General features: G+C 37.5%; 1 protein-coding gene across 2 annotated transcripts; it reads left to right on the top strand.

Annotated features, from left to right (window-relative positions):
• Positions 1–15590: 15590 nt before the first annotated feature.
• LOC308103196 (4-galactosyl-N-acetylglucosaminide 3-alpha-L-fucosyltransferase 9-like) lies at positions 15591–19201 on the top strand. 2 transcript variants are annotated; one of them, XM_080453094.1, is made up of 2 exons: positions 15591–15683; positions 17970–19201. In XM_080453094.1, exon 2 carries the CDS (start codon positions 17978–17980, stop codon positions 19061–19063), a length of 1086 nt encoding a protein of 361 aa, XP_080309220.1. In that variant the 5' UTR covers positions 15591–15683; positions 17970–17977; the 3' UTR covers positions 19064–19201. The 2 variants fall into 2 exon arrangements, with proteins under 2 accessions (XP_080309220.1, XP_080309219.1); XM_080453093.1 differs by lacking the exon at positions 15591–15683 and adding an exon at positions 16280–16389.
• The last annotated feature ends 5420 nt before the right edge of the window (positions 19202–24621 follow it).

The raw sequence follows: 24621 nt of genomic DNA, 5'->3' as shown, positions 1-24621 counted from the left end.
ATATGTGGCCCCTCACTCACTTTATGGAAGTCAGTATGGCCCCTTGGAAAGAAATCTTGCCCACCCCTGATTAAGAACATAGATGATAAACTTTATTTATATAGTGCTTTGTGAAATAAGGTTAAATTCTTCTTTCAGTTGTTCCAGTAGTTAATGATTGTTGCTTCCTTGTTCCCTCCAGTAAGTTGTCTATCATAGCCATGTTGTTTTATAGATGTTTTATAGATCAAGAACGTAGATGGTAAACTGACAAACTGACACTGACATCCAACGACAATATCGCAAAATATATGCTCAGGCCAATAAGCTTTTAAGGAAATATTCTATGTGTTCTGTAAATGTAAAATGGGCACTGTTCAGAACATATGTCACCCCCTTGTATATACGGCTCATCTATGGTTCTATTACAGAGTGAAAAGCATGCAAAGGCTTAGAGTGGCATACAACGATACCATGAGGTTACTTCTTTGTGTTCCTAGGTGGCACAGTGCCAGTCAGTTGTTCACTTCTGTTGGTGTGCCCGCTTGTGAGGCACTGTTAAGTGAAAACTCATTAAACTCATGTACAATTGTATGTAGCGCCTGGAAGTGTCAAACAACAGCATTATGATTAGATAGGATTGCACTATAGTACTTTATTTTTTTAGGGTCTCTTATGTTATCGTATGATACCTTTGGACTTCTGTCTGAAATAAAGATTTTATATATATATATATATATATATATATATATATATATATATATATATATATATAAATGTGTATATGAAAAAAACACTATTAAAATTTCAGAAGTGATTGAACATGATTAGCTCGCCTTGCAGGCCTTTCTAAAGCCTTGTTGGCTGGGCTGCAAAAGCCTGATCGCCCAATGAGGCAAGTTTAAGGACCAACTAAGATGACCCTTCTGTACCTGAGTAGCTCAAATAGGAGGCTTTAACAGTCATCAGTAAAATATTAAATTACATTCTGAAATTCACAGGCAAGATAAGTGAAGAGAATCAAGGATGGGTGCCATCATATGGACACGTTTCTTAGAACTGATCAACACAACAGCTTAGGTTTGCACCAATTTTGGAGATGGGACATAACTGAGCCCTGAATACAAGGCGATATTTTAAAATAGTGAGGTCAGCTGTGTCTAAAAGCAGAACAGACAAGGTTTCAAATTGAGCAGTCACCAGAATCAGAGGCAAGCAGTAGATCATTGATGGATTGAATACTTTATTAACAGTTTGCACTTTGGACTTCTGTCTGAAATAAAGATTTTATATATATATATATATATATATATATATATATATATATGTGTATATGAAAAAAACACTATTAAAAGGCCATCATAAAGGTACATTTTCAGAAGTGATTGAACATGATTAGCTCGCCTTGCAGGCCTTTCTAAAGCCTTGTTGGCTGGGCTGCAAAAGCCTGATCGCCCAATGAGGCAAGTTTAAGGACCAACTAAGATGACCCTTCTGTACCTGAGTAGCTCAAATAGGAGGCTTTAACAGTCATCAGTAAAATATTAAATTACATTCTGAAATTCACAGGCAAGATAAGTGAAGAGAATCAAGGATGGGTGCCATCATATGGACACGTTTCTTAGAACTGATCAACACAACAGCTTAGGTTTGCACCAATTTTGGAGATGGGACATAACTGAGCCCTGAATACAAGGCGATATTTTAAAATAGTGAGGTCAGCTGTGTCTAAAAGCAGAACAGACGAGGTTTCAAATTGAGCAGTCACCAGAATCAGAGGCAAGCAGTAGATCATTGATGGATTGAATACTTTATTAACAGTTTGCACTTTGGACTTCTGTCTGAAATAAAGATTTTATATATATATATATATATATATATATATATATATATATATATATATATATATATATATATATGTGTATATGAAAAAAACACTATTAAAAGGCCATCATAAAGGTACATTTTCAGAAGTGATTGAACATGATTAGCTCACCTTGCAGGCCTTTCTAAAGCCTTGTTGGCTGGGCTGCAAAAGCCTGATCGCCCAATGAGGCAAGTTTAAGGACCAACTAAGATGACCCTTCTGTACCTGAGTAGCTCAAATAGGAGGCTTTAACAGTCATCAGTAAAATATTAAATTACATTCTGAAATTCACAGGCAAGATAAGTGAAGAGAATCAAGGATGGGTGCCATCATATGGACACGTTTCTTAGAACTGATCAACACAACAGCTTAGGTTTGCACCAATTTTGGAGATGGGACATAACTGAGCCCTGAATACAAGGCGATATTTTAAAATAGTGAGGTCAGCTGTGTCTAAAAGCAGAACAGACGAGGTTTCAAATTGAGCAGTCACCAGAATCAGAGGCAAGCAGTAGATCATTGATGGATTGAATACTTTATTAACAGTTTGCAAAAAATACAGAGGTAATGCTAAAAGGATAATAAAAACACAGGTCTCCGCCAGGTCAGGTACGTTATTCTGGCCTCCTGGTGGCGCTATAATAGGCCAATGTTGGCCAATGTTGTCATGTCTCACCTAGACACAGGATCTAAATGTCTCAAGCAGGGAGATAAAATACAACCACCCCATTTGTATAAGTTATATTGTATTAACATACTCTACCATACAGATTGGACAAAATTACAGTTTTGATAAAGAGACATTGTTTGTGTTTTTGATTTCTTCCTTATGTTCTACAATTCTAAGAACCCAAATGTATAAAGAAGATGTTCTTCTTTACACAGCTTCTGGCCTACATGTAATCTGTTACTAATCACCAATTTCGGATGCTGTCAATGCACTGAATGGGACATTATCACATTAATTTATGGGTCTAAGTAGGTGAGATACTGACCTACCGACGGGGCTCAGTAGGTGGTTGTATAAAGTATAGTTTTGGACCGCGACGGAGGCGTCTCAAGCAAACTTCATCCACGAGAGGCAACACCAAGCGAGCTAAAGCGAGCGAGTTGCCGTGCCGAACGTTGTGAAGTTCGCCTGAGCCGACTCAGCGTTATGTACCGACGGGCACAGAATGGTAAATCATGTTTTGGGGTGAGCGTTTACCCCAACTTTCATCAACCCACAGAATAACGACAAAACACCTCTCGTCGGTAGGTCAGTATCTCACCTACTTAGACCAATCAATAGTCTGATTAAACGTGATAATGTCCCATTCAGTGCATTGACAGCATCCAAAGCAAGATGGAGGATATAAAAAATGGAGTACTATACGGTGTCACCAGTAGTTAATGATAGTTGTTTCCTTGTTTTTTCCAGTAAGTCGTCTAGTTTCATAGCCATGTTGTTTTATAGATTAAGAACAGACATGGGCAACATACGGCCCGGGGGCCGGACCCGGCCCTTTGACCATCTTAATCCGGCCCGCCAAGTCCTCAAAGAAAAACAAAATGACCCCCAACAAAAATGTACATTCTAAAAGGCTGCCGTATGTTGATCGTTTTTAGAAATAATGATTTAACTAGACCAATTCATAGTAATTCATATTATACCATTTGAGTACTATAGCTACCTGCATTCCTCCATCCGTATGTACTCACATGTTTTATGTTTATAATGTAACAGTGAAACAGTCAACCTTGAGTCCATATTTACAACATAATGCAATGTGTTTTATCAGTGACCTATGGAGTGGTGCATATCAGATAAGATGCTGTACAAATTTATAGGCTCATATAAAAGTTGATACGGCATTGACGTGGATTGTTTTATGCAAGTCATCTATTTATTGTAAGGCCAGAGTACACCTGAGTGATACAGTACAGCTGTAAAGAATAAAATAAAAAATGTTTTAACAACAATTTTCAGTTACAACATTTTGTAACTGAAAATAATTGTCGTGAAAGCAAGTACCTTATTGTAAAGATAGTCTGGCATGTCTACCAAATCCATGCAGTTTTAACATAATTCAGCACTATGTGTTTCAAGTTTCAATTCAATTGTACAATATGTGGCCCCTCACTCACTTTATGGAAGTCAGTATGGCCCCTTGGAAAGAAATCTTGCCCACCCCTGATTAAGAACATAGATGATAAACTTTATTTATATAGTGCTTTGTGAAATAAGGTTACATTCTTCTTTCAGTTGTTCCAGTAGTTAATGATTGTTGCTTCCTTGTTCCCTCCAGTAAGTTGTCTATCATAGCCATGTTGTTTTATAGATGTTTTATAGATCAAGAACGTAGATGGTAAACTGACAAACTGACACTGACATCCAACGACAATATCGCAAAATATATGCTCAGGCCAATATGCTTTTAAGGAAATATTCTATGTGTTCTGTAAATGTAAAATGGGCACTGTTCAGAGCATATGTCACCCCCCTGTATATACGGCTCATCTATGGTTCTATTACAGAGTGAAAAGTATGCAAAGGCTTAGAGTGGCATACAACGATACCATGAGGTTACTTCTTTGTGTTCCTAGGTGGCACAGTGCCAGTCAGTTGTTCACTTCTGTTGGTGTGCCCGCTTGTGAGGCACTGTTAAGTGAAAACTCATTAAACTCATGTACAATTGTATGTAGCGCCTGGAAGTGTCAAACAACAGCATTATGATTAGATAGGATTGCACTATAGTACTTTATTTTTTTAGGGTCTCTTATGTTATCGTATGATACCTTTGGACTTCTGTCTGAAATAAAGATTTTATATATATATATATATATATATATATATATATATATATATATATATATATATATATATATATATATATATATATATATATATATATGTGTATATGAAAAAAACACTATTAAAAGGCCATCATAAAGGTACATTTTCAGAAGTGATTGAACATGATTAGCTCGCCTTGCAGGCCTTTCTAAAGCCTTGTTGGCTGGGCTGCAAAAGCCTGATCGCCCAATGAGGCAAGTTTAAGGACCAACTAAGATGACCCTTCTGTACCTGAGTAGCTCAAATAGGAGGCTTTAACAGTCATCAGTAAAATATTAAATTACATTCTGAAATTCACAGGCAAGATAAGTGAAGAGAATCAAGGATGGGTGCCATCATATGGACACGTTTCTTAGAACTGATCAACACAACAGCTTAGGTTTGCACCAATTTTGGAGATGGGACATAACTGAGCCCTGAATACAAGGCGATATTTTAAAATAGTGAGGTCAGCTGTGTCTAAAAGCAGAACAGACGAGGTTTCAAATTGAGCAGTCACCAGAATCAGAGGCAAGCAGGAGATCATTGATGGATTGAATACTTTATTAACAGTTTGCAAAAAATACAGAGGTAATGCTAAAAGGATAATAAAAATCACACCCTGTGTGAAGTGGGCGGTGTACCAATGATGTACAAAAAATAAATAATTATATAACTAAATAACTATAAATATATTTATTGAAACAGTCTTTATGAAAGTTATATTCCGATGTACAATGGTTAAAAAAAATACAATATATTTACATATATACATACTAAATTATTTATTTAAAAAAAAACATTTTCTGTTATACATTATTGAAAAAAAATATATATTTTGACAATTTATTTTGCCCAAATAAAACACAAAAAGAAAAATGAAATAAAACTATGTTATCTTATCCATTTCTAAAAAACAAAGAAGAGATAGGTTTCTCTCACTAAAGTTGAAGTATACTAATAACTGTATCTTAGTTAATAATATCAGTAATATTCAGTACACTAGTATTTATTCTATTTTCATTCTGGTGTCGTTCTATTTTCATTCTATTCGAAAAGATATGTTTTGTTAAAATTAAGTTCAGTAATATTTGTTTGAAAGATAATTCATCTGTATTTCGTAATGCTGCCAATTTCTCTGCATTGCAACCTAACAGAATTTCAGCCATCTTGTCGAAACAAATTACCCAGACTGAATCGGTCGAATCTTTAATTTTCAATTTCAATGCAAATTTGTAAATAAATATTCTAATGTGTTTGCATTTTCCACAATAAAAATCATAATCCCTCTCTGTAATTTTGGTTAGACATTCTGGACATGCTTGATAAATGCAGTTTTCTATATCGACGTCAATAATCTCACCCACTAATTTGTAGTAATTAATTACTTCTATCTGTCCTTCTGCTGAATTCTTAATTTCTTTCAATGTTTTCCAGGTGAAAAATTCATCCGATGAATTTAGAGTTAAACATTCTATTTCTAAAGATTTATTCATGTTCTTATACCAATTTTTAAGAAATAGTGTTTGTTCAATGTCGGGATTCAAAATAATGTTCGAAATGAATGATGCTGATAGTGATCTACCTTTGTAATCTGAGATGCATGCTGATTTTATAACTAAAATTGAATCTGAAGTTCCTTTAAATGACACTGCTGTGTCCCCCCAAAGTGTTAATGTAACTTTCGTATAACTGTCGTCTAATAAATCCATGGTTCTTCTGGCTAGTATTTTGTTTTTTGTAGTTCTGATATTTGATACATCATTAACGTTCGTGATAATTCCAAATAAATCAACAGTTTCTTTTTCATTCATCTTTTTCAACTTATCTATCTTCACAAAGTCAAACGTCATCTTCGGTTTAATTGCAATGGAATTACTAAGTTCAATTGTGGTATCCTGTGTCAATACTATTTCGTATTCATGCATTGAAGAATAATTCTTGTTAGATGGCTTTATCTTTCCGTTTGAAATACGATAAACGTTTCCTTCTTGAACTTTGCTGAAAAAATTGTCTGTATCTTTATCATATGCAGTAATTCGAATTTGGCCAGTATCGTCATTTAAATTAAAACTGAAGAATTTACCGTTTCCATTACTAAAGGGAATAATGTTCGATTTCAACATTACGATACCTTGAATTAACATTTTTTTCCAACTCTTGATTTCAGCAATAGGAATAATGGATGTATTTCTTGTAATAATTGGTGTATGTTGCTCAGTATGTCCATATTTTTCAGCATTGTGTGGGATGTGCGCATCTGTACTACTACATGTATGAATAATAGAACTATCAAGTCTGATAGATGGTGATGTATGTCTCATAATAGGTGTATGTTTTTCTCTATGTTCATGTTCTTCAGCATTGTCTGTGATTCTCTTAATGGTGTTGCATAGTGTTTTCTCAGCTAGCTTCATTTTTGGATTTGTAGTTGCTGTTCTTGACTTCTTTCGAGTTGGTGCTTTTCCATTTGAGTCCAATTGACGTTTTGGCATTCTAAAAATGATAGATTGAATCAATGCTTTTCGATATTAAAACTTTAAGGGTAATCCTTGATATAATTACAAACTTCTTCTTTTGCAGAATATATAGTGTCTGATGATGATGTGATGATGACATTACTACATTATAGTGATGTCATAATGAATTCGTTATGCCTATTTACTCAGGCTGTTGAGGTTCGACAATGTTTGAGATATTATCTAAGCAGTTGTTAGTGTCAGTTAACTTTACTGTTATCATCACAGTATCATGATCTCTGGCTGTGTAATATGAACTGTAGATAGAGGTCTCAGCAGTGAAGTTTTTATTATTCCTGAAGTAGGCATGGTCTAGGTGTCCTCCGTCGAAATGAGTTGCTTCTTTTATGAGTTGTTCGAATTGTATTTGCTGAAGAATTTGAGAAATGTGATTGTTACAGTTTTCGGCAAAACATATGTTGAAATCACCACAGATAAGAGTTGTTTTCACAGGGTTAATTAAAAGTAGCAAATTTTTGATTAAGGCTTGATTCCCTTTGCTTTTGTAGACAGAGATTATGTCTATGTCTGCTGACCAAATCATGGTGATTTGCATAGTATCATCGTTGAAGTCTCTTTGATGTTGAAATTTCTGTGTTCTGTAGTAAGTAGCTAATCCTTTGCCAAGTCCCTCACTGTTTAGATGGAGTGTAAAGCCATTAATCTGCAAAAATGGGTCATCATTGTTGTTGTGTTTGAGCCATGTTTCACTGAAACATAAAATGTCAGCATAAGCTAGAACAGGGTCTACTTTAATTTCACACAGTTTGTCTACTAGGGAATGACAGTTGAGAGCTATTACTTTTAGAGCCCAGTCTTTTGTGTTTTCCCATTGTGTAGGGTTCATGTTGATGGATACTTTCTCCATTCTTCTTAGTTCCTGTAGGGCATTTCTATCTGCAAGTAGCTTTTCTTCTGGTAGACATTTAATGATGTACAGTTGTTCTAAGGAAGGAACTCTACTCAACATCACATATCCCATAGCTGGCTGGAAAATTGTAGTTAAGTCCATTGCTGCTTTTTGCGGTTTAGGAATTTCTTGTCCTTGGAATTTATGGCATGTTGCAGCATAGCAAACTACCAGTGGAAATTGATAAACTGTTGCAGTGCTAGATGCATGAGATTCTTTATTTAACAAGCTATATGAGAATTCTACTTTTTGTACTGGTGTACAGTCTGCGTATTTGATCTGTACTGCTCGTTGGGTTTTCCGTCTGTTTGCCCCTTGATATTCTTCATCGAATTTGATCATCAGTTGTATGACCTTTTGTTGTTGATCTTTGATTACTGCAACAAGGGTTCCTCTTGAACCATTGGTCAAACCATCAAGAGTGTCCAAATTATGAATTAGCATGACTTGAGCATTTATCTTGATTCTCAAAGTTTGTAGAAATGCTGAATTCCCAACTGTTCCTTTTGTGTTCACTCTAGGTTGAAAATTTGGAATTGTAGGATGATGATTAATGGCTTCTATTTCAATCAGTTCAGTTGTAAGTTCATTTAGTCTTATATTGTTATGTTTGTTCACTGCTGCGTTAGTGCAACTAATGTATGTTGCACCAATAGTGTCACAATGGCCTTCAGGTCTGACTCTGGTAGTTAGAATTTCTAAATCCTTTTCAGTCTGCAGACCAACTCTTATTCTGTTCAGAATATTAGCATATGTATGGTCATCTCCTTGTCTGTGATTTTCTTCGAGTGTAATTATGTCAACATTTTTTCCAATGAGATTGAATGTTAAACGGTATTTTGTAGTCTTCACAGTGGGGTTCAGCAAAAATATTATTTGCTTGACATGGTTTCAGTTGCATGAGATCACCGAAGAAGAACATTGCAAGTCCTCCAAATATCTTCTTAGGTTGGAGCATGATTTCCCGAAGTCGAAGATCAAGCATGTAGAGCATATCTGCTTTCACCATAGAAATTTCATCTACAATAACGGCTTTGAGGTTTGTAAGCTGTATTCTTGTGTTGTCTCGTTTCTTATCAGTCAATGGATAGTGCTTATTACCAAAGTTGAATCCAAATGTTGTGTGTAATGTCTGTCCTCGAACTTTACAGGCTGCTGTTCCAGTTGGGGCAGTGACCAACACATATGGGTATTCAGGGTTGTCCCCAGCTTTGTGTAGAATATAATGAAGCCATTGTTTCAGGATGTTGATTACAGTAGATTTGCCACAGCCTGCTCCACCATTCACCATTAGTAGTGGAGCTTTCGGTAGAGGGTTTTTGTCTTTAAATGACTTAACAATATCTCTTGCATATCTTATGCCTTTTTCTACAACCTTCCTCTGATAAAAGTCAAGGTTTCTTGTATTTCTCCACAGAACATCTTTTGTTTCTATTTCAATCGGTCGAAATGTTCTTTCCAATTGATTGTCTTCCTTTAGTAGTTCATGATTGTTAGGATCAAGATGAGAGAAATTAGGGTAAGGTAAAGGACCATTCAGATTGCAGTCATGAATTTCTTGTTCTCCTGTTGGATTTAACATATTTTCCATTTCTTGTTTTCGTGTAGACTCGTTTATTACCAGTCTTACTTCTTCCATGCTCTGTAGGTGTTCCATGACATACTTTTTAACCATCATTATTTCTTGCTGTAGGTTTTTGTATTTTCCTTTTTTTTCATTCTCATCACAAATACTATCAATTGTTGCAAGATGTTTGTCAATATCTTCTTCTTGACGATATGGTTTATATAGGAGTAATTCTGAGAACCAATATGATTGTGTGTCTTTGCTTTTATTAAATTTTGACATTCTCATAACACGGGGTTTGGTCCTCTTTTTCATGAATGGTGTTTCACCTGGATGTAGTTGTCTAAGTTTAAAAAATTGTGGAAGGGGTTTATGAGATATTCCTTCATGAAAAGTAATGAAGAAATGTAGTTTGTCTTTACAATTAGCATGTGATGGAGGAATTCCTTCAGGATGCCATGTTCTTGCTGTGTCAGTCCAAGCAGGAGAGTACATTTTGGCAAATTGGGCTAAGCAAATGTCTTCCATATGTGTTGGTCTTCTTTCATATTTAGTGACAATGTCATATTTCTCTACATATTGTCCTTCTCTTCCTGAAATCCTAATTTTGGTAGTATCATTGTACTGTTGATTATCATCAACTCTAAGGAGAAATTTGCTTCTTTCTTCTCTACGATTTGTTGGAACGAATACTGTAGTGATATTTGAGTCTCTAAAGTGGAAATCTGGGAAGATTTTATAGACTGCTTCTGCTTCTCCCATCTGTCGGTGTGATATGAAGGTATTCATGAGTGTTAACATCCTTTCTTTCAAATTACTGGAATCTTTTTCTTTTAAGGCATCAAGAAGAATCTTCATTGTACCAGTATCATCCTTTGTGTAGTATTCAGAAATATAGGTTATGACGGCATGGAAGTCTAGTGTAACTTGCAGATCTGTGTTGCCATTCCAGGCTTCAGCCCATTCAGGATTGTAGGAATTGACAAATATTTCATCTATATCCCTGGCCATAATGAGAGAATAGCCTACCTTATTGATTTTCAAAGCTTCTAAATAGCAATTAAAATTTGTTTCATTGAGACCTGCCTGTTTTAGGACTTCCTTAATCCTCTTCTCTCTATTTGCTTCATATTCATCTTTGTTATTTGGATTAATGATTGGGAATTTCTGAAGGATGTTGGATATTATGTCATTGTTCAGTAGTATTTCCTTTACTGTTTCTAGTAACTTCTCATATTTTTTTTCGTTTGTTGCATCTGCTTTCAATGTATCACTTACTAGTTTGTATGGTGAAGATAATAAAGTAATCCATACAGGGAACTTTGGGAAGAAGAATCTACAAGTTGTATTGTATTTTCTACAAGCTTTTGTGTGCTTGTGACAATTAACTTCTTTTACTATTTGACACACCTTTTTACCTACAATAGCAGGACTGAGACTAACAGAAGTAAAAGTGTTAGCAAAGTTAATGACGGCTCTTTCTTCATAGTCTTCTAAGTCAGTTTGGGTTTGGAATTTCTTGAAAGCTGTATTGAGACCAAAGAACTGAAAAGTCTTGAGAAGGTTATTTGACTCCAAATTAAATAAATGCAGTTTATCGAGGAATGGAAGCAAATTGTTTTTAGTATCTTCATCTACTATATCCTTTTTAACAATGACAGTATTAAGAACTTCTTTAATTATTCTTCGTACATCCACAGTTTTCTTCTTGGTAACCAAATTATCAATGTCATGAATGTTTCTTCCATCATAAATTTTTAGTTCCATTTTGTTCATATCCACCCAGAGAACTCCATGATTGTGACCGGCTCCTCTACCTTGGAATTCCAATTTGGTTGAGTAGTATTCCACGGACATTGGATTGTGAGAATTCAGTATAATGTCTTGAATGAAGGTGTGCACTCTGTGTTTGTAATTTCTTGTAGCAGTTACAACATTCTTTCTGAGAATTTCATGGATTGACTGAGCTTCTTCTGTTTTCAGATATTCTTTTAAAGAAAGAGAACATTTACCTCCGTTGAAAATAACTTTTGTTATTTCTTCTTCATTTTCTTCTCGTAAATAATTATCTATGGTTATGTTTTGCAAGACATATTCAATCTTCAAATTCTTTTCTCTTAAAATGCAAGTGATATTTTCTTCCCAACGCATGTCCGCACAGCTGACAGTGAAGAAGAAATGGAATGGACCAAGGTTGTCCAATCTTGCCATCATTTCATGTTTACCTTTTTTGTGGTAACTTGGAGTATTAGAGATATTGTCAAACACAGAAAAAGCATTTTCAAGTTGGTATATAGTTTCTCCTGCTGTTGATGTGGACTTTTTTCCTCTCATGAATGAAACATTAATATTTCTTTGAAGCTGTTTCTTTTCAATATAGGCCAGTGCTGCAAAAAGGTAGCTGGGATCATCTCTGAATCTTGAATCTATGTTTCTCAGTCTTTGAATGAAATAGTATTGATCAGTGAGGTTGGCTTGTCTTGGATAGTGTAGGTTGAATTTTCCATCAGGATGCTTCATTGGAAAAGCCATGGAATCCCAATCTTTACTGTGAAGGATAATTTCTGGAATTTTTCCTTCACCAGGTGCAAATGTAATTACATGAGATCCTATATGTTTTTTTTCATCATGAAATGCTTCCGGGAATCTTGGTGTTGCACAAACTGATTGGTCATAATCAATTTGAAATTTTCTGATTGGGTCATTTTGCCTGTATTCTACTTCCTCTTTTTCATCATCATTTTCTACATTATCAGTGTCTGTTGTAATGTCATCAACAATAACATCAGCAATTTCATATTCATTTACATATAGCAGTTGTGAACCTGTTGGATCTATATGTTTACACTCTTCTTTAAAGGTTAATGGATCTGTGTAGAATTGATAGTGAGGATTTCCAGTGTCTTTTAGAAATTGCATTGCTTTGAATAGCTGCTCAGGATTTATAGTTGTGTAGTGAACATAATTTTTGTATATCTTTTTACGTTTCAACTTAACATCAATGGTAGTTATTCCTGCCTGAGATGGAGTTCTGGGAAGACTGTGCAGAGTGTTCATTACATCATTATCTTCTATGGGAATATTAATAAGTCTGTCTCGTGTAGCTGGCATTAATGAAGTGGGAAGTCTAAATATCTTTTGAAACAAAATCTTTTTGGCAATAAGATTGTTTGCTAATTCTGTCAGCTGCAAATGTTTGGGTACAGAGGTTACTTTTAAACCATTAGCTGCAGACATAGGTGGCATTTCTCCCTTTGTAAGATATCTCTTACAGGTGTCACAAACATACCAGTTTAAAATAGAATCAATGTAAACACTGAACTTTGGATCCTTCAATTTGCTTTCAAATATTTCTTCAAATAATCTCTTATTTTTGTCATTGCATACTTTCTCAATAGTGTTCAGGACATTGTCATCAATAATGGAAACTCCTTTGTCAAACATCATTTGTTCACACGAGCAACATGGAAATATTGGACCATATTTGACAGTGGTTTTGAAGTTTTTTAGCCTCTGTTGTTGTGTAAGTCCTTTTGCCAAATCACCACTTCTAGGAAGACTCTTACTTTTCTCAAACATCTTCCTTTTACCGATTATCTTGGCTACTGTGTTCTCAGAAATCTTAACTGCAGCGGCAATTATTTTGTAATTCTGGCCAGATCTGTGTTTTGCCACAATTCTATCTTTGAACTCTTCCGGAATACCTTTTGATCTTACCATTATCATTTTATCCTTTTCCTTTTTTGGGTTTTTCTTTACGTTTCCCATCAATTCTCGTCTCAAATCATTCTTGCTTTTCTCAAACATCTTCCATTTACCGATTATCTTGGCTACTGTGTGCCAGGAAATCTTAACTGCAGCGGCAATTACTTTGTAAGTTTGGCCAGATCTGTGCTTTGCCACAATTCTGTCTTTCATCTCTTCTAGAATACGCTTTGATCTTTTATCCTTTTGCTTTTCCTTTTTTGGGTTCTTCTTTACGTTTCTCACCAAGTCTCGTCTCTTGCATGAAATTCTTCTGTAACCTTGGACAAATCTATGCTTTGTTACAATTCCATCTTTAACTTTTTCTAATATATCCTTTGATCTTAAAGAGCCACTTCTAAGAAGACTTTCTATCTTCTTCGCAATATCGGTTTTCCCTTTTCTCATTTCAGCCATAGTGATCTTTGACTATTAATAGTCAGTAATATACTAGTGTTACATCACAGTGGTTTTAGATTAGTTTCGTCATATGTATCACTAGCCAATCACAACATGTGTCTTGCTAGCTAATCACAATACTGAATGGAGTCGATCAATCATATACAAAGTAAAAATAAATACATTTATTGAAACACTCTTTATGATGGACAAACCCATAACTTGAAAAAAACCAATTTATGGTTTTTTTCAAGTTATGGTTGCTTATATAGGACTATGCACATGTGTCATGTAACACTGGCCAATCACAGTCCTGAATAGATTGTGATTGGCCAATCACAGCGCAGGATAATTCTACAAATTTCCTGGGCCCGGATCACAGCGCAGGAAAATGTACATTTTTCCAAATCTCACTTATAGGGGCGGTTTCACCGCCCAAAAAAACACAGGTCTCCGCCAGGTCAGGTACGTTATTCTGGCCTCCTGGTGGCGCTATAATAGGCCAATGTTTCTTAGTGCCATTTATTCTCAGGTCTTTCACGGTAATCAGCCACTGCATTCATGATTTGAGGCATTTTGTTCCAAAAATGTGTTTTGCTAAATTAGACCTGCTGGTGGCGCTATAACAGGCCAATGTGAAAAGGGTGGCATTGCTTCCTCGGCCTAGTGGGAATGTGCGTGTGAAATTTCACGGAAATCGCAAGCTGCATAGTTTGAGGCTTTTTGTTCAAAACGGACCAATCCTGCAAACTTTGGAAGCCAACCTTAGGCAATGAGGATGGAATATGGGAAATCGGACAGATCCATGTTGATCACATGACTATAGAGATACTGTGTACCGATTTGCATGACGTTTGGATAAAATATGTAGGAGTAATGTAAAAAAAAAAGGGTTTTGCACAAATCGGCCTCCAGGTGGCGCTATAACAGGCCCATGTGAAAAAAATGGGGCAGAGGTTCTGAATTGGCATCCAGGGAGTGCGTGTGCACAGTTTCGGAGCGTCCGGGCCAACGGTGCCGGAGATTAGCTGCTAACACACAGACAGGACGGACGGACGGACGGACGGACGGACGGACACACGGACGGACACACACACGGACGGACGGACAGGGGGTAAAACATACTCTCTCGCCATGCCTTTCGGCCTGGCGGAGACAATAAGTAATGCTTTTCATGGGGACATTTTTTCCATCCTTTCACCAAATTTCCACCACAGAATAGAGACACTAGAGCAGTGGTCCTCAAAGTGGGGTCCGGTGACAGAAAGATGAAATGGAAACCATGGAAAAACATGGGTTCCATGGAAACCCTCGATCCACAACCTGGGGGTCCGCAATAACCATCAGACCTCCAACCTAACAGGTTTGCTCACCTCTGATCAAAGTTAGGAGCCCTTGCATCAAACTAGTTGAGGAACTGGATTCCTTTTCATTCCTGCCATGCCCTTCATTAATCACCCATGTACCTTACCATGTAGTTTACTGTTCATTACACCTACGCATGGTGTAAGACTTTCTCATCAACACAGAATACCTGTTCAAAGATCAACATAGCTTCCGTGCCAAACAAATGTTGACACAGAATATTTTTATTATCCTTTTATTAAGGATGAGAGAGAATGATAATACAAAACCAACCATGTTGCCTTCCTCAGTGTGTCACACCCTGCTGTGACACACATGTCGTGATGCGAGGTGAAGAAGTTGGATTGTTTTGTGGTTAAGTGGCTCAGTGGTTAAGCATAAATACTATCATTTTAAAATGTGCAGCACACTGGCATAGACAATATGGCACATTATACATTTAGGGCTGAGTTTGGTCTTTAGTAACAATTTGGTGAGCTACAGTAATTATTTTCATATGAGACATCATTGAAGGTAAGGTAAGTGATATTTTTTGGTTAAAACTAAAAGGGATTTGTTAAAACACACTATATTCTGATGCTTTAGAGTGTTTATTCATTAACAGGGGTCTCCCCATCTCTCCAGCTATTCAATAAACAGAAAGTTCATTTTCAGGTGGTTTGCCAATTTCAGCCAACCATAGTCCAATTTTGTCTGCTCATTTCTTCGTGTCATCACTTCCAATTTCAATTGTTCAATCCGTATCCTGTCTGAGTTTTCTCTCCTGTTTGGATCTCCTGTTACTAAACAAACACTCTACAGCAAAGTGTACTGTAAGAATATAGCGCTATTTAATACTTATTAACAAAATAATATCACTTACCCTACCTTTAACTGGAATTTGATATTGCTTATACAAAGCTTATACACATAAATAGTGTTTCACATCTTGCTTACTAAAGTTTCTTTCTTTCTCTCTCTCTCTCTCTCTCTCTCTCTCTCTCTCTCTCTCTCTTTCTTTCTCTCTCTCTCTCTCTTCTGCTGAGAAGAGTAACTCCCGGTTAGCCCACGTGATGTGACTACTGTGCTATTGGTCTTAACTTGACAGTTGTGCCACTGCCTCCTCTTTTCACCACTCTGGAATAACAACGGGTCGTAGAAAGAAAGGCATTGCTGAACTTAACAACTCACAATACAATGTGCCAAGAGTATATTTAATTAATGAGTTAATGGATCATAAGACTGGTGAGCAACTGACTTCATCATTGAAGTGATTCATTCATTGCTCATTTTATGTGGGATCTTTATTAGGAATACATGGTGATCAGAAAAATTTTATTATTATTAATATTTCGAATGAATTTTAGAATGATCAGAGACGTCAGCTGACTCAGCTGGATTATCTTTATTTTATTTGTATGGCACTAATCTTAAAACTGAGTTAATGCGTTTAGTTTTTTTAAACCCATCAAAGTATCACTTATCTTGAACGAATAAAATGACTGCTATTCTAAAACTCTAAATTACTACGCCCTGTTTATTTGTGGGAGCCAGATGAGTTTGTCTACATGGCTACTCATCGACTGAAATTAATATTATTCTAGCCAATAAGCTTGGTCACTCTGTCCTATCTCAAAATAGTATATAGGATAGTCTACTGTACATAGTCATACATTTTGTATGCAAGCAATCAAACAAAAACATACCTTATCACACTCAATGCAAATAATTATAACTAAGCTGTTTTTATGCCATGCTTTTAACCTGTAGCACTTTGAGATTCGTAAGAATGTAAAGTGCGTTATAAATAAAATGCATTATTATCATGAATTGCTTACAACGTAAAAGTAATCTAACTCAATGCTTTAACTTAAGTAAACATATGAGACGAAGCCAAGTTAAAGGGGTACAACACCCTAGGCTGATTTTGTAATTGTAAATGTTTTCCACTTCAGGTTAAAAACTACAGCAGGGTAAAAACACGTTAGGCTGCATAACACTGAACTTAATTCAGTCAGACAACTCTTGGATTCAATTAAAATATATATTTATTGAGCATAATCGAGCATAGATATATGAAGCATAGTTTTGCACACAGTGATGTTAAGCAACACATCTTTAGCTAATCGAAATAATAATGAGTGTGTTAGATTAGAGGTGTGTCAATACTGTCTATCATGCTTGCACATTGGCCACGCCCTCCTCTCTGGACACACCTATCTAACTCATTATGAATTTGTTTGGTACAGCGGTGTTGCTTACTAGTCTGCCATGTTTTTTATCAGCTGTAGTTTTCACCTGCAGTGGAAAACTACAAAATCAGCCTAGGGTGTTGTGCCCCTGATGGCATTACCACTATACCAACAAAATACTCAGAATAGACCGGTGCACCGGTCTATTCTGGAACGACGCAAGTTGGGAATGCATGTCCCACCCGGTTATTCAGTACCCGTTGTACCCATTTGACTGTGTCCCTTTTATGCCCATATATGGACATCTCTGTATCTAACTGTTCTGGTCCCTTTTATGCCCATATATGGAGATGCTGTATATGGCGATATATGGGCATATTCTGGACAACCACCAATCCGACCGACTTCATGCCGGGCACCACACTCCCTTGTTTCCTTGGCAATACCCACGCCGGGTTTGGCGTTGATCGGTCGGCTAGTTCTCGAGATTCGCAAAGGACAGACACAGTACACTGACACACGCGCACACACAAAGATTTTGTGCATTTATAGTAGGATGAAGTTGATATTTCTATTGTTCATTATTTATTTTATTATAATTTAGATTTTGTTTTTCTCGTCTCTTTTTTGCAGAATCAAAAATGTCTACTGGTTCCAAGTTTGGCGTCCTGCGTTCCGTCCTTACAGTCTTTCTTTTTGTAGGAGGGTTTATGATGCTGATCCTCATGTACCTGAAGTCAAACCCACAGCAAAAGTGCCACCCTGCCCCAGGTGCATGGGCAGGGTGGCAGGGCTACGTGGTTGATGATACTGCAAAGAACCTAATCCTGATGTGGTTCTGGCCTGAAGAATATAAGTTTGACGTGAGGGATTGCAAGCACTTTTTCAACATCAACAGCTGCCGCCTATCAGACAACAGGTCCCTGTACCACACAGCAGATGAAGTGTTAATATTTCATAAGGCCATTAAAGACGACTTATCCAACCTTCCCGCCTCGCCCAGACCTGGATTTCAAAGGTGGATATGGCTGAATTTGGACCCGCCAAGCAACACGCGTATAATAAGCGGCACTGAACATCTGTTCAATTTGAGCTTGAATTTTAGGCAGGACGCAGACATCCCTGTGCACTGGAGGCTGACTGCCAGAAAAGTTTCAAACGGGACGTTTTTGCCACCCAAAAAGGAAAAACTGGTTTGCTGGATTATGGATGAAGATGGCACCAATGGCACAGGACACAGCTACTACAAAAGACTTGCACAACACATTGATGTGACTGTCTACGGTGGGGGTTTAAGTAGCTACATCTTTGAACCGAAAGACCAATTTTCATCCATCAGCAGCTGCAAATTCTTCCTTGCCTTTGAAGACTCCATTTACAAAGACTACATCACAGAAAAGCTCAATGTTCCACTTGCAGCAGGCACCGTGCCGGTGGTCTTGGGTCCGTCCAGACAGAACTATGAGGATTTCATCCCCGGGGAGTCCTTCATACACGTAAATGACTTTCCTGATGAGAAATCGCTGGCTGAATTCCTCTTGGGGTTGGACAAGGACAACAAGGCCTACATGCGCTACTTTGAGTGGCGGCAGCACTACTATGCCCAACATCACCCCACCGAGAAAAGACTGAAGTACCTGAAGGCCGTCTGCTTGGCTTGCGATCACGTGAGCAGAAACAAGGAGTACAGAGTTATTCCCAATCTTAACAAATGGTATATGTTGTGACAGTCACAGAAATAGAAAAACTTATTTCAGTCAGGACATATTGAATTAAAATATTCATGTATATTTGTGTACATATAAAATTAGCAATACATTTAGTTGGTTATGTACTCTGAGGGATCACACGCCATCTCCCCTTCTGAATCCATAAAAATAAAACATAAAAATAAAAAAATGTGTATGTGTGTTTTGCATGGTGTCATGACCCAAAAATAGCAGATCTACAAGCTCACAACACCTCACACTGTGACTCGGTGTGAGCTTGTAGATCGGCTATTTCTGGTGCACAACACAGGCGCACAACTAAGTATAAATCCATGGTTAAATATGAATTGTAAATAAATAAACATGACTGTGATATGCTATCTTATACCATATGCATATACATTGTTGTGGGAAGGTGGGGTATTGTGATCTTCAGGATTATTCAAAATATGCTCAAAAATATCAAAAAGGTTGATTGATTGATTGATTGATTGATGACTAGAAAAAGTGCTCCTCGGAGCACAGGTCTCCGCCAGGTCAGGTAGGTTATTGTGGGCCAACAATGTTCGGAATTCGCCAATCAGGATGGAATATGAAAAATCGGACAGAACCATCTTGATCACTTGACTATAGAGATAATGGGTACCGATTTGCATGATGATTGGACAACATTTGTAGGAGTAATACAAAAAAGAAAAGTGTTGAAAAAATCGGCCTCCTGGTGGCGCTATAATAGGGCAATGTTAAAGGGTGGCATTTATTCTTCGACATAGTGCGAATGTGCGTGCAAAGTGTCACCTCAATCGGACGCTGCGTTCATGATTTGTGGCATTTTGTTCAAAACAGGCCACTTCTGCAAACTTTAGATGTCAATGTTAGCCAATCAGGATGAAATATGAAAAATCAAACAGTTCCTTCTTGATCACATGACTATAGAGATCATGTGTACCGATTTGTGTGAGATTTGGATAAAATCTGAAGGCTTAATATCCAAAAATGTGTTTTACATAAGTGGGCCTCCTGGTGGCGCTATAAAAGGCAAATGTGAAAAATGCAGGGCAGACATTTTTCCTTGGCCTCTAGGGAGTGTGCGTGCAAAGTTTCATGCAGATCGGTGCAGTTATAGTTAAAAACACAAATCAGCCTTTTATAGCGCCACCATGAGGCTGATTTGAAATATGTCAAGTGCCATTTGTTCCTCGGCGTAGTGGGAATGTGTTTGTGAAATTTCACGGAAATCGCAAGCTGCGTTCATGATTTGAGGCATTTTGTTCAAAACGGACCAATCCTGCAAATTTTGGAAGCCAACCTTAGCCAATGAGGATGGAATATGGGAAATCGGACAGATCCGTGTTGATCACATGACTATAGAGATACTGTGTACCGATTTGCATGACGTTTGGTTAAAAACTGTAGGAGTAATGGGACAAAATGGGTTTTGCACAAATCGGCCTCCTGGTGGCGCTATGACAGGCCCATGTGAAAAATGTGGGGCAGAGGTTCTGAATTGGCATCCAGGGAGTGGGTGTGCACAGTTTGGCAGCGACCGGGCCAACGGTGCCTGAGATTAGCTGGTAACACACAGACAGGACACACGGACGGACGGACACACGGACACACGGACGGACGGACGGACAGGGGCGAAAACATACTCTCTCGCCATGCCGTTCGGCCTGGCGGAGACAATAATCACCATCCAGTATACAAGTCTTTGAATGAGCTTATACCCTTTTCTTAATCAGATTGTCTTTACTTTTAGCTTTGGCTAGTTGGACAATCAGTGTATCATGTCCTATCATGTCGTGCACCTGTTGCAGTCCATGAGAATGTGTCATCACCAGTTAGGTGTGTTTACATTCCACACATGTACACCACCATGTAATGAACTGCCATTGTTCGGAGCTTATCATGGCATTTGTGTGTCAAAGTCATGGATTGACAAAGGGCATAGCAGCAACACACAAGCCTGAGCCTGAGCTGCTGTGTTGAGTTTTAACAACTGGTGATTGACAAGTCACCCTACGCATAGGTTAAACATCTGTAAACATTTTGCAGACGTTGTGAGTATATGTTTAAGGGATTCACGTCACAATCATGCAAACATTTGACATTTTAATGTTAATCCCAAACTACCTGTCAAGGCACATACACACAGAGCCTGGTTCAACGTAATTTTTCAAGTTACAGCGGTGTTTTCCTTGTCACTGTCACCAAACAGAATGTTTGGTCTCTGTAGAGTATGGGCTTAACCTGCTCTACATATAAAGTGTCTTGATATAACGTGTTGTGTACATTATATGCACTATATAAACAAAATTGTTTGTAATTGATTGATTTTCAATTCAGGCACTTTTAAAATGATCTATGGATTATTTTCTTATTAAACAAATACAGCCAAATACATTTCTATTTGGGGGTCCAAAATAAACCCTTCTTGATTCTTGATAGTTGTCCAAGCTGCTCCAGTGTCTTCTTTCAAGTCATATCGAGAGGTAAAAAAAAACCAAGTATCTCATGGTTCTTAGCTTCATTTATTGTTGATACCGATGTCATGAGCATACGTTTAAGGGCTCCATGTATGGATTATGTCACAATCACCCCTTCATGTGGCACTAATGTTTAATATACCAGACACTTTTAAAATGATCTATGGCTTAATTTTCTCAAACAATAACATTTAAATAATAAACATTGCTATTAAAACTATTCATATTCATCGAAGGTTGACATTGGGTCCATATTTAGTTCGATTGCACCTCTTTTTATAGCACCATGGCTGATAAACAGTAGGCTATATACAGTGGTAGCCAGTTGGTTTCTTCACCATTTTCAAACCAGTACCTTTTTCACCCCCAGGTACCTTTTTCGGCCACACCCCCAGATTCTCAGACACGCCCCCCAGATTCACAGACATGCCCCCTAGATGTATTGTATCTAATTTCAACATGTAGTGTGGCCATTCAGCCACAGGGTGGCGCGTTCACACTGAGCATCATCACAGTGACTGTATCTCCTTCCACATTTATCTACAATCTACAAACTCACTGTGAGCTTGTAGATCTGCTATTCAATCGGCTGAAATATATTTAGGGCTGCAGTGGTTTGTGTGTTTTGTAATTGTAATCAAAATCTACAAAGTAACTAGTAGTAACCAAAAGTTTTCATTTAATTATAGTGGAGTAAAAGTACAATATTTTCCTCTGAGATGTAGTGGAGTAGAAGTAAAAGTATTAAATACTCCAGTAAAGTAAAAGTACCTCAAAATAATTATTGTACTTAAGCACAGTACTTGCGTAAATGTACTTAGTTACTTTCCTACACAATAAAAAGTGGCAGATGTACAAGATAGAATAGTGGATCTTTCAGCTTTTAAGAGTCAGTTCTCAATGGCCTGATGGTCCAGGCCGTGGACTCGCAGTCTAATAGTTGGGGTTCGATTCCAACATAAGGTGATAATTTTAATTTAGCCTTTTTTAGCTTTTGCAAAGTAGAAATACTCTGTTACAAGTAAAAGTGAGGAAATAAAAATGTAATTGAGTAAAGTACAAAAGTATTGGTATCAAAATGTACTTAAAGTACCAAAAGTAGAAAGTACTCATTATGTAGAATGTCCCATTTCACAACTTTTCAAATGTATAAAATGTATACAAATCTTTTGAAAATAGCAGATCTACAAGCTCTACAAGTAATCTAAATCTACAACGTAACTAGTATAACCTCAAAATTGTACTTAAGCACAGTACTTGCTTAAATGTTACTTTCCTAAACAAAAAAAAATAGCAGATGTACAAGCTTGCATCGTGGCACGAAGTGGCATGTTGTGAGCTGTACATCTGCATATTACAGCTATGTCGGGTAGGGTTAATTATCAGATACCGATGTCATGAGCATACGTTTAAGGGCTCCATGTATGGATTATGTCACAATCACCCCTTCATGTGGCACTAATGATTAATATATCAGACACTTTTAAAATGATCTATGGCTTAATTTTCTCAAACAATAACATTTAAATAATAAACATTGCTATTAAAACTATTCATATTCATCGAAGGTTGACATTGGGTCCATATTTAGTTCGATTGCACCTCTTTTTATAGCACCGTGGCTGATAAACAGTAGGCTATATATAGCCCACTGCAGTCATACATGCTCTTCATACACAGACACACATCAAGCTACAACACCGCCATCTATAGATTCATACAGTAAACAGTAGGCTAGCGTGCCTATCTGCAGTCACACATGCTCAGACACACATCAAGCTACATCATCACCGTCTATAGATTCATACTGTATAGTTTAAGTAGGCTACATTACGCTGTGGCCTAAACCAGTGGTTCTCAAAGTGGGGTCCGGGGTCCCCCAGGGGTCCTTGAATGGGTTCCAGGGGGTCAGATAATTATTGATAGTTAGGAACCAAGTGGACCTGTATTAACTCAGAGTGTACAAATGGAACCACAAAGAACTTTACAGGTCTGTCCTATAGTGAACAAATGGAACTAGCCCTGGTCCAGAGCGTTAGTGAGTTCTCTCTAACGTCCTGCCAGGCGCTCGGCTCGGCTCATAGACAAGGAATTCAATATAAACTAGAAAAAGTGCTCCTCGGAGCACAGGTCTCCTTCAGGTCAGGTACGTTATTCTGGCCTCCTGGTGGCGCTATAATAGGCCAATGTGAAAAGGGTGCCAACCATGCCATTTATTCTTGCATTGACACTACATTCATGATTTGAGGCATTTTGTTCCAAAAATGTGTTTTGCTAAATTAGACCTGCTGGTGGCGCTATAACAGGCCAATGTGAGAAGGGTGGCATTTCTTCCTCGGCCTAGTGGGAATGTGCGTGTGAAATTTCACGGAAATCCCAAGCTGTGTGTATACTTTGAGGCTTTTTGTTCAAAACGGACCAATCCTGCAAACTTTGGAAGCCAACCTTAGGCAATGAGGATGGAATATGGGAAATCGGTGAGATCCGTGTTGATCACATGACTATAGTAATACTGTGTACCGATTTGCATGACGTTTGGATAAAATTTGTAGGAGTAATATTTAAAAAATGGGTTTTGCACAAATCGGCCTCCTGGTGGCGCTATAACAGGCCCATGTGAAAGATTTGGGCCAGAGGTTCTGAATTGGCATCCAGGGAGTGTGTGTGCACAGTTTCGGAGCGACCAGGCCAACGGTGCCGGAGATTAGCTGGTGACAGACACACACACACACACACACACACACACACACACACACACACACACACACACACATACACACACACACACACACACACACACACACACACACAATTCACACAATTCAATTCAATTCAATTCAAAGGGCTTTATTGGCATGAGAAAACATACGTTTACATTGCCAAAGCAGAAAGCACAATACAACAATACAGCAATACAATCAAAACAAAAAATATGTACATTTGAAAGTCAGAATCTTCAATAGATCAATTTCTATGTACCAAGATCACTGGGTGCAGGTATAGTGCCGGAATATACACAATGATTAGTCTTTAGGGTGGTTGTGTTCCGTTTGATATCCTTTTCCTATCACAGCAACTCACGAATCTTGC

The sequence above is a fragment of the Gymnoscopelus braueri genome (genome assembly GCF_963280865.1).
Source record: "Gymnoscopelus braueri genome assembly, chromosome: 16".
In the NCBI taxonomy this organism is placed as follows: Eukaryota; Metazoa; Chordata; class Actinopteri; order Myctophiformes; family Myctophidae; genus Gymnoscopelus; species Gymnoscopelus braueri.
The sequence above is the reverse complement of the archived record's forward strand: the minus strand, read 5'-3'. Positions and strand labels throughout refer to the sequence as shown.